This window comes from Myotis yumanensis, unplaced genomic scaffold (assembly GCF_028538775.1).
Source record: "Myotis yumanensis isolate MYYU_CA2020_CCGP unplaced genomic scaffold, mMyoYum1.0.hap1 SCAF_3, whole genome shotgun sequence".
Classification (NCBI taxonomy): Eukaryota; Metazoa; Chordata; class Mammalia; order Chiroptera; family Vespertilionidae; genus Myotis; species Myotis yumanensis.
In genome coordinates, this window is record NW_027223754.1 from 176247886 (window position 1) to 176261980 (window position 14095).

At 36.4% G+C, this 14095-nt stretch overlaps 1 protein-coding gene across 1 annotated transcript in view; it reads left to right on the forward strand.

Moving 5' to 3' along the window:
- Window positions 1-14095, forward strand: part of IPO8 (importin 8) — a 65924-nt gene that overhangs the window by 38294 nt on the left and 13535 nt on the right. The window contains exons 16-20 of the mRNA XM_070410487.1: window positions 1157-1282; window positions 7394-7460; window positions 9212-9337; window positions 10438-10535; window positions 13452-13547. Coding sequence (XP_070266588.1) covers window positions 1157-1282; window positions 7394-7460; window positions 9212-9337; window positions 10438-10535; window positions 13452-13547 — 513 coding nt within the window. The remainder of the gene's footprint in view (window positions 1-1156; window positions 1283-7393; window positions 7461-9211; window positions 9338-10437; window positions 10536-13451; window positions 13548-14095) is intronic.

Consider the following 14095-nt stretch of genomic DNA (forward strand, 5'->3'; position numbering starts at 1 on the left):
CCACTCCCTCTAGATATTCATTTGGCTGGCTCCCTCCCCTCATTCTGCTCAGATGCCACCATCTCCAAGACTTTTGCTGACCACTGTGAGCAAAATAGCTCCTCATCACAACCCATTACCTACCTTTGACTTTCCCTTAGAGCACCCATAACTACTGACGTGGCATTGTATGTGTGTTTTTTAATGTATGGTCTAACTCTTCCACTAGCTATGAGCCTAGGTAGTTGATTTAGAAAGTAATTCTGGGGAATGGGAGTGGGGAAGTGACATGAACCGCAAAGGAGGAGAAGCCAATACCAGGTTATGCTATTGAGACCCTGTATACTTCAGCTGCTGGCTCCTTTGGTCAAATGTGGCCCCCTAGAGGTATTTAATTCCCCTGCACTTCTGGTTTGCACATGGATCAGAGAAGCTCTGGGGCAGGAAGCAAGGGCTCAAGCCTGAGGCAAGACCATGCCAGGTTGTGCCTGAGCAAACCTGGTGGAAGCCCTTGTGGAAGTGGTTGCTGCAGCAATGGCTATAGTGAGAGGTGGGGCCAAGGGACTATTGACAGTTAATTTCTATAGTTAAATCTAATAACATTTAAGATTAATGTATTTTATCTATAATATTCTGAGATTTCATAGTGATTTTGCCTTAATGTGAGCCTTCTAAATTTTCACTTTCTGGATTTTGAATCTTGAAACTCATTTTCTTCAGTTTTAGACAATTCTTGTTACTTCTTTGATGAATTTTTCTCTGCTCTTTTTTCTGTTCTATAGTTCTCATGTAGAGTATTGGGCCAAGACTGAGTTTCTGATTTCCTTACCTCTCTCTCCATATCTGTTCTTTTCGTTTCATTTTCTAGATGATTCCTTGACCTTGTCTTCTAAACCTTCTATCGAATTTTTCATTTGAGTATTATTAGATTTCAATTTTCCCAGATTTTGGATTTATTTGTTTAATGACAACCAGAGTTAAGTATTAGCTATCTGATTGTAATAGCTAAAGTATATATTTCACTCTAGTGGCCAGATAAGGGAAAAATGGCTATATTTAAAACATAACAACAAAATACATAATGTTGCTGACATTTATATGTGTGATGCTGCTCTTTTGCTAACATAATAGAGGGGTGGGTATAACTACTAATTGTTGAATATGTTTATTTTCATAGGCAGAGATATTTGGCAAAGTTCTTCAAAGTGATGAATATGAAGAAGTTGAAGACAAAACAGTAATGGCTATGGGAATTTTACATACCATTGATACTATCTTGACAGTTGTTGAAGATCATAAAGAGGTGGGATTTCTTTGTATTTTATTTTGTCATTATAGTAACTTTAACTGAAATTTATATGATCATGGGCACAATTTTAAAGTTGTGACTTTTAAATTGCTATTTAGTTATGTTGCTAGATTTTATAAATTATCCTCGAATTTTAAAGACACATATTAAAATAATTGATGGGAAATATTACTTGTGGTTATAAAATGTATACTATATCCCTTTTTTCTGAACTGAATGTACTTAAGTTCAGCACATGACATCTGCCAGGCTAGGTTTTTAGGGAATACTAAATTGTATAAGACATGAGCTCTGCCTTCTGAATCCATAGTGTAGTCTTCTCAGTGGAGAGTGATAGCCATCAGTCAGAGTGGCAAATATTACGTAATGGAACAAAATTCTGAGTAACAAATATTGTGAGGATGGAAGGGAAGAAGAGTTTAAAACATCATTTTCCCTGAACTGAATTCCAGAATAATATTGGGATAAGAATTGTGCAGACAGTCATCAAGTGCTTTCACATCCATTAGGTCAGGGGTGGGGAATGTCCGGCCCAGGGGCCGTATAAGGCCCCTGAAGTCATTTGTTCTGGCCCTGCCAAGGCATTAGGGGTGAGTTAATTAAATGTTTGACCAAATGTAGCAGGCTAAATTTTAGGTTGATCATTTTGTATGGCCTGCAAATGATGTTATAAATATCCAATGGCCCTTGGCAGTAAAAAGGTGCCCTACTCCTGCATTAGCTGATATAATGGTACCCACGTCACTATGAGTAGGATGGAGCACGTAATGGTAGTGCCATTTTGCAGAAGTGGAAAATAAGAGACTTGTTCATGGTCACCAGGTTTTGGGTTTGCAGTCAAATCATCCTGATGATATATCAGTGTATCTCCACCTAAAGCCCACTGCTCTCCTCCCCAAGTGTTATATAACCTTTCCTTAATTCAAATTAGATTGTGTTTTTCTGTGAGCTCAAGTTGACTTATTTAGCAATGATGGCAACTCTTGTTTTATACAGTGAGGATTTGGGAAAGCAGGTGCCAGTTCTTTTAATAGCATTGTGAAACCCTGTGGCTATTGATTTTTCTTGTGTTTACCACATACCAATACACGGTGACCAGATTCTTAAAAATGGTTCGATCTTCTTTTCCTGGGCTAGCCTTCTTTCACCTAAAAGGCTCAATGCGAATTTTAATTTCCATATTCATTATTTTAGTTTTGTATCCTTTTGAAACTATATGGGACTCTTGGAAACAGTGAGATGTTCCAAATTAAATCACAGCAAGTATACTTGAGGATGATTCTTTCACCTTATATGTAGAACTTGTATTTTAAATTTGAAGAGACCTGAGAAATCGCCTCATCCAGTTTTCCCAAGTATGTGTGTGGAGGACAGGAAGTGGTAGAATGAGCAGAAGGATTATTTTGAAAACAAAACAGCATTTTCTATTTTTGTTTTAATTTTTTTACTATTGATATTACATTTATTTTGAATTTCAAATAAAGTTAAAGGAGCACGAGAAGTTACTATGAGATTATCAAGGGAGGCAAGCCAGGGGTAAAACTGAAGAGCACTAATCATATCCATCTTCCTTACTTACAGATGAAAAAACTTAGCAACTTCAGCTAAATGGCTTACCTAGGTTTTAGAGCAGCGATTTTCAATGTTTTTTTTAACTCATGGCACACATAAAATAATAACTAAAATTCTGTGGCATACCAAAAATATACACTTTTTGCCTATCTGACAAAAAATATGTGTAATTTTGATTTATTGACATGGGACATCTATTGTTGTGTTGGCTGTTGTCAGTTTTAAATTTGACAGTCTAAGGGAGAAGAGGTCACTGCCCCTGACTACATAGTCAGGTATTGCGTGTTTGTGTGTGTGTGTGTGTGTGGCTTAAACAGCTAACATTTATTTCTCACAATTCTGAAGGCTGGGGCGTGTGTTTTTTTAAGTTCTGCTTCTTCTTTTTAATCCTCACCCGAGGATATACTTTTACTGATTTTTTTAGAGAGAGAGGAAGGGACAGGGAGAGATAGAGAAACATCAATGTGAGAGTGAAACATCAATCGATTGCAACCTGGGTATGTGCCCTGTCTGGGAATCAAATCTGCCACCTTTTGGTGTACAGGATGATGCCCAACCAACTGAGCCACACCAGCCAGGGCAGGTATTGCATGTTTCAGAAATTCTTGAGGCACACCAGTTTGCCTCTTGTGGCACGCACACTGGTTGAAAATCGCTGTCATAGATAATTAGGGGCAAAACAAGAACCAGAATCTTGTTTCTTGACTGCCTGTCCTATGACTAAATTTTAGCTTGTTAAAACATTTTTGAAAACATTATTTTTGAAAGGGGAAATCACATGTGAATGAATATATGTACAAATACTTCCTGTGTGAAGAGCACAAGTGAAAGTCTAAAACATCTTAAGCATGTGCAGTTTTTCTTAGTGGTTCTAAATATACAGAAAATGCTTAAATGGAAAAATTTGAATCATTTGAATTTCAAGACTGTAGTTTAAGTTGAATATTAAAGAATAATTTTGAAAGTTGAAATAGGGTACTTAGATGAAAAATGGAACCCATAATGGATTTTAATTTTTTCTTATTTAAAAAACATTTAGTACAAACATATGTTGAAAATTCAAAAGGTGTGAAAAGGAGGATGAGATCTCATCTCCCTAGACATCTCATCCTCCTCTCAAGGAGGTGGGCTCCTTTACCAGGTTTTTTGTATCTTTCCAGAGATTTTTCTCTACTATATTCAGGCAGAAAGTGAGTATGTGTATTTTTCTTTAATGAAAATGATAGCATACATTTTCATCTGCCACTTTTTACTTAATATTTCTTGGTGAGTCTTCCATATTAGTCAATAAAATTACATATTTTTAATAGTTGCATGATATCTCTTTGTATGATATACCCAATTTACTTAGCCGGTCCTTGTTAATGGATATAATTTAACTATCTCTTGTTAAGTGGACATTTGGTTGTTACTAATCACAAATGTTGCTGCAATGAAAAACTTTTTACATGTCATTTTGTACATGTAATAATATATTCAGAGGGAAAATTTCTTTAATTCAAATTTCTGGATCAAAAATACATGTATGAGTAGTTTCAAGGATATTGCTAAGGTGTCCTTCACGCTCCCTAAATCAATGTAAAGTCCCTACTTTTTGATCATCGCCAGTCTGATAGGTGAAAAGTGTTAATCCTGTGCTTAGAATTTGTATTCTTATTATGTATTAGAATAAACTTTTTTTAAGGTCAGGTCCATTTATATTTCTTTTGTTGTAATCTTTGCCTTTCTTTTTGTTACTATGATTTCATGTGAGGGGAATTTTATCTTTGTGTTATCTTTGAAAATATTTCCTTCAATTTTTCATTTATCTTTGACTTCCGCTTGCTCTATGCAGATATTTTTAATTTTTGATACCAAATGACTCAATATATTTATTTCTCCTTTCTGGGCTTTGAGTCATTTTCCTTCTTTAGGATTACACACAATTCTTTTGATATCTTCCAGTATTTTTCATGTCTGAAGTACAGTGGGGCCTTGACTTATGAGTGTCCCGACTAATGAGTTTTTTGAGATACCAGCTGTCTCTCGGCTGATTTTTTGCACTGAGTTGATAGGGTAATTTGAGTTAACGAGCTCCTTAACGAGCTCGGTCTCGGAATGAATTAAACTGGTAAGTCAAGGCCCCACTGTATTAACATTGAAATCTGATCTGTTAGGTCTCTATTTTGGTATAAAATATGAGCTAAGAAACTTATTTAATTCATAATTTTATTATAGATGTAATTCTCATTTCTATTATTGGTTTACTTTTCAGAATTTTCTGGTATTCTTTTTTTTTTTTTTTTTTTTTTTTTTTTTTAATTAAATCTTTATTGTTCAGATTATTACATTTGTTCCTCTTTTTTCCCCCCATAACTCCCCTCCTTCCAGCTCCCACCCCACCCTCCACCCTCACTCCCCACCCACTGTGTTCATCCATAGGTGCATGATTTTTGTCCAGTCACTTCCCGCATCTCCCACACCCCTTTTTCCCCCAAGAATAGTCAGTCCATTCCCTTTCTATGTCCCTGATTCTATTATAATCACCAGTTCATTCTGTACATCAGGTTATTTATTCACTTGATTCTTAGATTCATTTGTTGATAGATGCATGTTTGTTGTTCATAATTTGTATCTTTACCTTTTTCTTCTTCTTCCTCTTCTTAAAGGATACCTTTCAGCATTTCATATAATACTGGTTTGGCGGTGATGAACTCCTTTAGCTTTTCCTTATCTGTGAAGCTCTTTATCTGACCTTCAATTCTGAATGATAGCTTTGCTGGATAAAGTAATCTTGGTTGTAGGTTCTTGGTATTCAGCACTTTGAAAATTTCTTGCCATTCCCTTCTGGCCTGCAAAGTTTCTGTTGAGAAATCAGCTGACAGTCGTATGGGTATTCCCTTGTAGGTAATTGAGCCTCTTTCTCTTGCTGCTTTTAAGATTTTCTCTTTGTCTTTTGCTCTTGGCATTTTAATGATGATGTGTCTTGGTGTGGTCCTCTTTGGATTCCTTTTGTTTGGGGTTCTCTGCGCTTCTTGGACCTGTAAGTCCATTTCTTTCACCAGGTGGGGGAAGTTTTCTGCCATTATTTCTTGAAATAGGTTTTCAATATCTTGCTGTCTCTCATCTTCTGGCACTCCAATGACTCTGATATTAGACCGCTTAAAGCTGTCCCAGAGGCTCCTTACACTATCTTCACACTTTCGGATTCTTTTTTCATTTTGCTTTTCCAATTGGGTGTTTTTTGTCGAATCTTTGATTTGATTATTGTACTCCTCTGGTCTGCTATTGGGTATAATATTCTTTATTTCAGTCCGTGTATGCTTACTTTCTAATTTCTTTATCGTAGCATCGAGGGTCTCATTAGTTTTCGTGAGGTTCTGCACAAATTTATGGCAAGCCCTCAAAATTGCGATTCTTAGCTCCATATCCTCCATTTCTGTCATGTTTTTTTGTCTCCGCATCTTTTATGCTTTCTTGGTGCACCCCCTTGTGGTCTCTGTGCGCAGTCTTGTTCTAGCCAAGCCTTAATTGTTGTAGTTAACACTAGGGGGATTTGACCCTCAGGCCGGCTGGCTATAGTAATCAGCTGTGCGGAAAACTCTGTCTTCTGGGGAGGCGCTAATCCAGCCTTTGCCTGAGGCGATCAGCAAATGGCTGTGCGCAGGCTTTGGGCGGGGCGGGATCAACAGGGCGGGCGGAGGGAGCAGTTATGGCCACGCTCAGTCCCGTTCCCAGAGGCTCTGCTTCTCAGAACCCCGGCAGCCGCTGCAAACCTCGGAGAGAAAGCTGCCCTCAGGTTCCAACTGATGCCGGGTAATCCCGCTTCTCCCGTTTGAGTCTGGGTCCCTAGAGACTCGCCCGGATCTGGAGCCCAGAGTCTGAGACTCAGTCCCGACAGAAAACGACAACCGCGCCCTCAGCCACCAGCCCGCTTTCGCGCGCACCTCGGTACCTTTGTATTTTCCACACTGCGCCGCCTCTGAGCCTCGATTTGCTGTTCTCTTTCCTTCTAGTTGTAGAGTCTCTCTTCAGCCAGCCTTCCTGTGGTTCTGGGTGATGTCCGTTCAGTCTTTTAGTTGTATTTTTGAAATGGTTGTTTGCGGCAGCGGTCTCCGGTGTTTACCTACGCCGCCATCTTGGTCGACCCCCAATGATCTTTTCTGGTATTCTTGCGTGTTTAATTTTTCACACAGAGTTTAGCATTTTTTTTTAAAAAATATATTTTATTGATTTTTTAGAGAGGAAGGGAGAGAGATAGAGAGTTAGAAACATCGATGAGTGAGAAACATCCATCAGCTGCCTCCTGCACCTCTCCTACTGGGGATGTGCCCACAACCCAGGTACATGCCCTTGACCGGAATCGAACCTGGGACCTTTCAGTCCGGAGGCCGACGCTCTATCCACTGAGCCAAACCGGTTTCGGCCAGAGTTTAGCATTAACTTCTCAATTTCTCTCAAAAAAAGTCTTATTATTTTTATTGGGATAATATTAAATTTGTAGATGAACTTAAGGGTTAAAATGAATTTTAAACTGTTTAAATTTGTCTTTAGGTTACTCAGCAGTTAGAGAACATCTGTCTACGGATCATTGATCTTGTTTTACAGAAACATATAATTGGTAAGTTTGAGGGTTGAGTAAGAATGTAAATTGAAAATTAAAAAATATTTGATGAACTTTCAGTGCATTGTTAGTCCGTTAGATTCAAGAAGATGGACAATTTTGAGAGAGAAAAGATAGCATTCTCTTCAGTTTTTGGATATACTTTCTAATATCCGTATTTTCATTTAGGGAGAAACTTTAATGCATCCAGTTAAGAAGTTTTGGTCTTAAAATTTTTAAAGCGCAGAGAATTTTAAGTTTTACATTTCTAGAAATCAAGAACTGGGATGAGGTGAGGTTACTTTAGTCTGGGATTGAAAAATGTGAAGTGATGGTCGCATACCTTATCAGAAGTGTGAATTAATTGTGCTGCTCTCTATTATGGTGCTTCTGATTAGAATCAGTAACTAATGCTGGCTATTATAAACCAAAGGGAATTTGTAGAGGAGGCTACTTTTCCATGGTATCCAAGCAATTTGAAGATGCTAGCCTCCAAGGCATTTGGACATCAGGGAAGTGCAATCTGTACAATATACAGATAGAAAGATACAAGAAAAGCATGTTACTGCTTAAGAGCAGTTGTCCCCAAACTTTTTATTACTTAATAAAAATTAGTGAGAATTGAGCATGCACTTCTAATATATATGAATATATTTACATACATAAAAATAGAAATTCGAAAGGATAAGATTAAAAGTGTTCTAATACATTCTTCTTCCATCTAGTGGATTATCTTGCACACTGCCTAGGGTATATCCTCCTTATTTTTGAAGTCATTGCTGTAAAGCAGTAGTTCTTTTTTCTTTTCTTTTTTAATCCTCACCTGAGGATATTTTTTTCCATTGATTGTTTTTAGAGAAAGTAGGAAGGAGAGGAAGAGACAGAAACACCAATGTGAGAGAGACACATTGATTGGTTGCCTCCCGTATGCCCATGACCAGAGCTGGGAGCCTGCAACCGAGGTACATGTTGGTGACTGGAATCGAACCCTTCAGTCCACAGGCCGATGCTGTATCCCAGGAGCCAAACTGGCTAGGCTAGAGCAATAGTTGTTAAACTTTGGTGTGCGTAAGAACCGCTAAGGAGCTAGTTAACGTGAAAATTGCTGGACTGTATCCCAGAGGTTCTGATGCTTAGTTTGAGGCAGAGCCCAGGAATCTGCATTTTTACTGATTATTCCAAGTGATTCTCATGCAGGTGAAATAGTCATTAGAGATGCTTTTTGCTAATAGGATCTCTGGATACAAGTGCCTTTCTTTACTTTCTTACTAGAGCAAATGCAAAACAGGTAACAATCTAGTAGCCAGAAAAGAGTAGTCACTAGTAATTGCAGGAAATTAGGTGACTAATTTTTAAGCCCTAGCTATTATAAAAAAAAAAGGAATTCTTAAAGTGTTACACTAATGAACACAATGATTTATGTGACATGAGTAGAGTCTAATTTAACATGTTATTGCCCCCAAGGTCAATTTTTATAGCAAAGTATTAATTTGTATAAAGATTAGGTGAGTCAGGATATTACTATAGACCCCCCCTTATCCACGGGGGGTACATTCTAAGACCCTCATAAACACCTGAAACTGTGGATAATACCAAACCCTATATATAACTGTTTTTTTTTCTATAATGCACACCTATGATAAAGTTTAGTTTATAAATTAGGCACAGCAAGAGATTGACAACAACAATAAAATAGAACAATTATAATAATATACTGAAATAAAAGCTGTGAAACTATACATTCTAACAAGATATTTTCTTCTTTCCAGAATTCTATGAAGAAATTCTTTCCCTGGCATATAGTTTAACCTGCCGTGGTATTTCCCCTCAAATGTGGCAGCTTCTAGCTATATTATATGAGGTTTTTCAGCAGGATTGTTTTGAATATTTTACAGGTATGGTTTTGACCATGTAACATTTTTGCTTTTCTGAATCTAGATATTATTTCCTTTAATACTTGAAATAAAGACATAGATGATTTCAGTACCAATCAGAAAATAATTATTCTTATTTCTCTGTCAAGATTGGGGCTGTTGTAGCAGTGATTTTCAGCTTCAGGAATATAGGCAATGGGAGGGAGCCTGTGTTTCCTATGTATCTTAAATTAGTTTGCGATCAGAGAATATTTTCCGTACATTAATTCTATTAATATTTTCTGAATACTGACTATACTCCAAGCACTGTTCTAAGCTCAGCACTACAGCAGTGAACAAAATAGCCCTTGCTTTAAAAAAAAATATTTGAGAGAGGGAGAGGGAGAAACATTGATGTGAGAGGGAAACATGGATTGGCTGCCTCCTGCACGCCCTGTACTGGGGATTGAGCCTGCAACCTGGGCATGTGCCGGACCGGGAATCGCACCAGCAACCTTTCAGTGCATGGCAGGACATCCAACAAACTCAGCCACACCGACCAGGGCACCCTTGCTTATTTTTTTAAAAAATATATTTTATTGATTTTTTACAGAGAGGAAGGGAGAGGGATAGAGAGTTAGAAACATCGATGGGAGAGAAACATCGATCAGCTGCCTCCTGCACACCCCCAACTGGGGATGTGCCCGTAACCAAGGCACATGCCCTTGACTGGAATCGAACCCAGGACCCTTCAGTCTGCAGGCCGATGCTCTATCCACTGAGCCAAACCAGTCAGGGCCACCCTTGCTTTTTTGATGTCTTCATTCTAGTATGGGGAGAAGGGAAGGCATGGAAATGCACAGAGAAGGAAGAAAGTATGTAGTATGTCCGATGGTGGTGAGTACTGTGGAGAAGAATAATATTTAGAACAATCACTACATCAAATGATGAGCAATTTAAACTTTCTGATCCACGTTTTCTTTATCTATAAATAGGGTAGATTTATCACTTTTGTTTCTAGCATTTTGTAGTAGCAAGGGAGGATAGTAACGTGTGTGTGCAACAGAAATGTGGTTTCAGGGGGAATAATTTATTTCTTCTTTATTAGTCAAGTCTAACTGGGATTTTGAATTTTTTTCCAGACATGATGCCACTCCTGCATAATTATGTGACAATAGATACAAATACTTTACTGTCAAATCCAAAGCATTTAGAAATACTTTTCACCATGTGTAGAAAGGTAAGTGGTGTAGTGTTGACTCTTTCAATTTGTTTCTTATACATTTTGTTCTTCTGTATTGCCTTCATCAACATGTATTTGTCATTTTGTTTTTTTTAAATGAGATTGGAATTTTAATTTGAAAATTTCATATTGTGTGTTGTACTGAAGAACGTTTGCCACTCTTCTAGCTGTGTACTTTATAATGTTCAGAGGTAAATGATTTTCTTTGTGTTTTGATTTTTTTTTCTTTCAAAATTGCAAACTTGCTACTTGATTAAAGAAACGTGCTAGGAAAATAACCACACAGTTTGTTCTCATTGATTTTTCTTTTAATTGAATGTATATATTGGAAGTCACTAGATGTAGGACGTTAAGACAAAAGATTGAAATTGTTGGAAAAACAGCATCATTTAGATCAGTCCAGGATAATTTATAAGCAACATAATAGTACCTGTTAGATTTGTGCACTAACAGATGTCTACTGTGTTATTTTTGTCACAGGTTAGATTTGGCCTTCTATTATATCTGGGAAGCCTTAATGGCTAAATAATGTTTCCCTTCCATAGTAGAATATATATATATACATACACATACACATACACACACATATACATAAATATAAAACTGTATTGCATATAGTTGGCAGAGTTTATAAAGCTCAAATAGCCAGACCTAAAAGTTTGGCCTTGGAGTTGGGAGTAAAATACTCTGTACAACCTATTTTCCTCACTGGACAGGATGTGTTTCAGGATCTGCTAAGAGTGCTGAACCAATAATCAGTATCTGATTTAGGTCTCATTCAGTTAAAAAGAGCCTGGAAGATATGGGGAAGTCACTAAGTTTCATCGCATGTAAACTGAAGGAATAGAATCATGATTTTTAAAGATGCCTTTAGTCTAATAGCCCAGCTTGTTAATCATAATCACTTGGCATTCTTCAATTTTTCTTAAGTTACAGAAACAGATGCTAGTGAGAAAAAGAGGAAGAGAAAGCAACAAGTAGAAAACATAACAGTCCTACATGTTCCATTAGTAATATAGCAGATAGAATAAAAGTGATATTCACAATGATGTACTTACTAGTATACTTGCCAAGTAGTGAAAATGTTTCATATTCTTGGTTTTTAATAATAATACTTATTGAACTCTTACTGTATACCAAGTATTTCCTAAGCACTTTATAATTATAAGTTTATTTAATCTTTACAACATTATGAGGAAGGTATCACTTTTTTGTCAAAGAGGAGACCGAACCACAATTTCTTGCACTGTGCCTGAAGTTCAGTCAACTGTCCTAAGTCACAGTGTGTTGGAGCCAGATTTGTTCACAGAAAGTCTGGTTCCAGAGCTGAACTTAATTTAATTTTTAAGTCACTGAAATATATTTTGTTTTTTCTCCTTTTGATGGAGTGGGAGCAGGAAAACAAAACCAATCAACAAAAAAACCAAGTAAATGCAATTTTGGGAAAAAGAAGTGATTTTTTTTTCTTTCTGTAGCATACAGCCCCATGAGGTATATATATTATCATCCTCCTTTTACAGTAAGACAGAGAGAAGTTAAGTAGCTTTTTCCAAAACACAGTTACTAAGTGGCAGAGCTGGAATTTAAACCTAGGTCTTCTGATTCCAGAGCCCATTCACATTTAGAATCTAGATTTTAAACATATGGCCCTAGAGCAGTGGTTCTCAACCTTCTGGCCCTTTAAATACAGTTCCTCATGTTGTGACCCAACCATAAAATTATTTTCGTTGCTACTTCATAACTGTAATGTTGCTACTGTTATGAATCGTAATGTACATATCTGATATGCAGGATGGTCTTAGGCAACCCCTGTGAAAGGGTCGTTCGACCACCAAAGGGGTCGCGACCCACAGGTTGAGAACCGCTGCCCTAGAGGTAGAATTTTAGATTTATGTAAATAGAGTTGATTCTTGGCTTTGGCAGTTACCTGCTTACTATTCAACTTACTGTTCCATCTCTTTTCTAGCTTCCAACATTTTATAGCTGTCTTTCTTCTTTTTCTCCATCTTTGTGAATATATGCATCTAAAATTTCTTTATTATTTTAATGGCCTTTTGGAAAGGAATAAAATTAAATGGAAGTACTGAATCTGTTATCTTTACCTGGAATTTCTTTTTAATTCAGTTTTCTTAAATTGTATTTGTCTAGGAAATTATCCAGTTCATCTAAATTTTCAAATATAAAAGAAATAAAGAGCATTGCCCATACTATTCTCTTATTTTTAATCTCTCCTTTATTTGTATTTATATCTTTCATTCCTAATATTTTATTATTTGGTTTTCTTTGCTTTTTAAAAATAATTTTTAAAAATAAAAGTTGTCTAAATCTTTTTTCAATGAATCTGTTTTTGTTTCTGTTATCTCTTTTTGTCTATATATTTAATTTCTGTGTCAACTTTATTCTTTGGGTTAAGTTTGTTTTTTATGTGTTGTGTTTGAACTCATTAATTTTTCCATCTTTCTTAATTTTTAATGTAAGCATGCCTCTACAAATTCTCTTTAGGAAACCTTTAAAAGTGTACAATATTGAATTATGATTATTATTATGAAAAAATGGGTGCATATGGAAAGAATTAAAAAAGACTGGAAAAATTCAGGGTTTGTTTTATTGTTTAAAAGGAAGGTATTTTTAAAAAAATTATTTTATTGTTTTAGTGCTTTAAAGCGAAGCTTCATTTATCTAGATAATTAACTCATACATCCCACTTTATTAATCCAAAATTAAGTAAGTGAATTTTTACTCCTTATGTGGAATTAGGGTAGGTAAAGAAGGCAGATGGACTTTAACCTTTCCTTTTTGGGTTGACAAGGTAAACTTAAAAGCAAGCAAAGCTATGAGTTTAATGGCTGAATTTTTATGGGCTATTTGCTTCATGTGGACTCGATGAAGCTGAGCTAATTGTAATTGCGGCAGGTACTATATGGAGATGCAGGAGAAGATGCAGAATGTCATGCAGCCAAACTGCTTGAAGTCATCATTCTTCAGTGCAAAGGAAGGGGAATTGATCAGGTAATATATGTATGCAAAGCCTCTTACTGTATGTTTACATTTAAAATTTACATTTCTGATTGACTTTTGTTTACATTATGATGAAAATTAAAAAATTTTGGAAATTATCTTGTATTTTGCTTAGAAGGAGATACACAGAAAAATATGTAATAATTTAAGGGGCTATCAAGCAAATCATAAAGGAGATAAATGTGTAAATGTTACACAATTGGATTCCCAGAGATTTGAAACTTTCCTTTGTGTTTGTTATTGTAGTATTCACATTATTTTTTTAAAACAGAAATGAATATACTATGTAAAAAAGAAAAGTTTTGCCGAAACCTGTTTGGCTCAGTGGATAGAGCGTCGGCCTGCGGACTGAAAGGTCCCAGGTTCGATTCCGGTCAAGGGCATGTACCTTGGTTGCGGGCACATCCCCAGTGGGAGATGTGCAGGAGGCAGCTGATCGATGTTTCTAACTCTCTATCTCTCTCCCTTCCTCTCTGTAAAAAATCAATAAAATATATATATAAAAAAAGTTTTTGTTTACTGATTTTAAAAAGTATTAT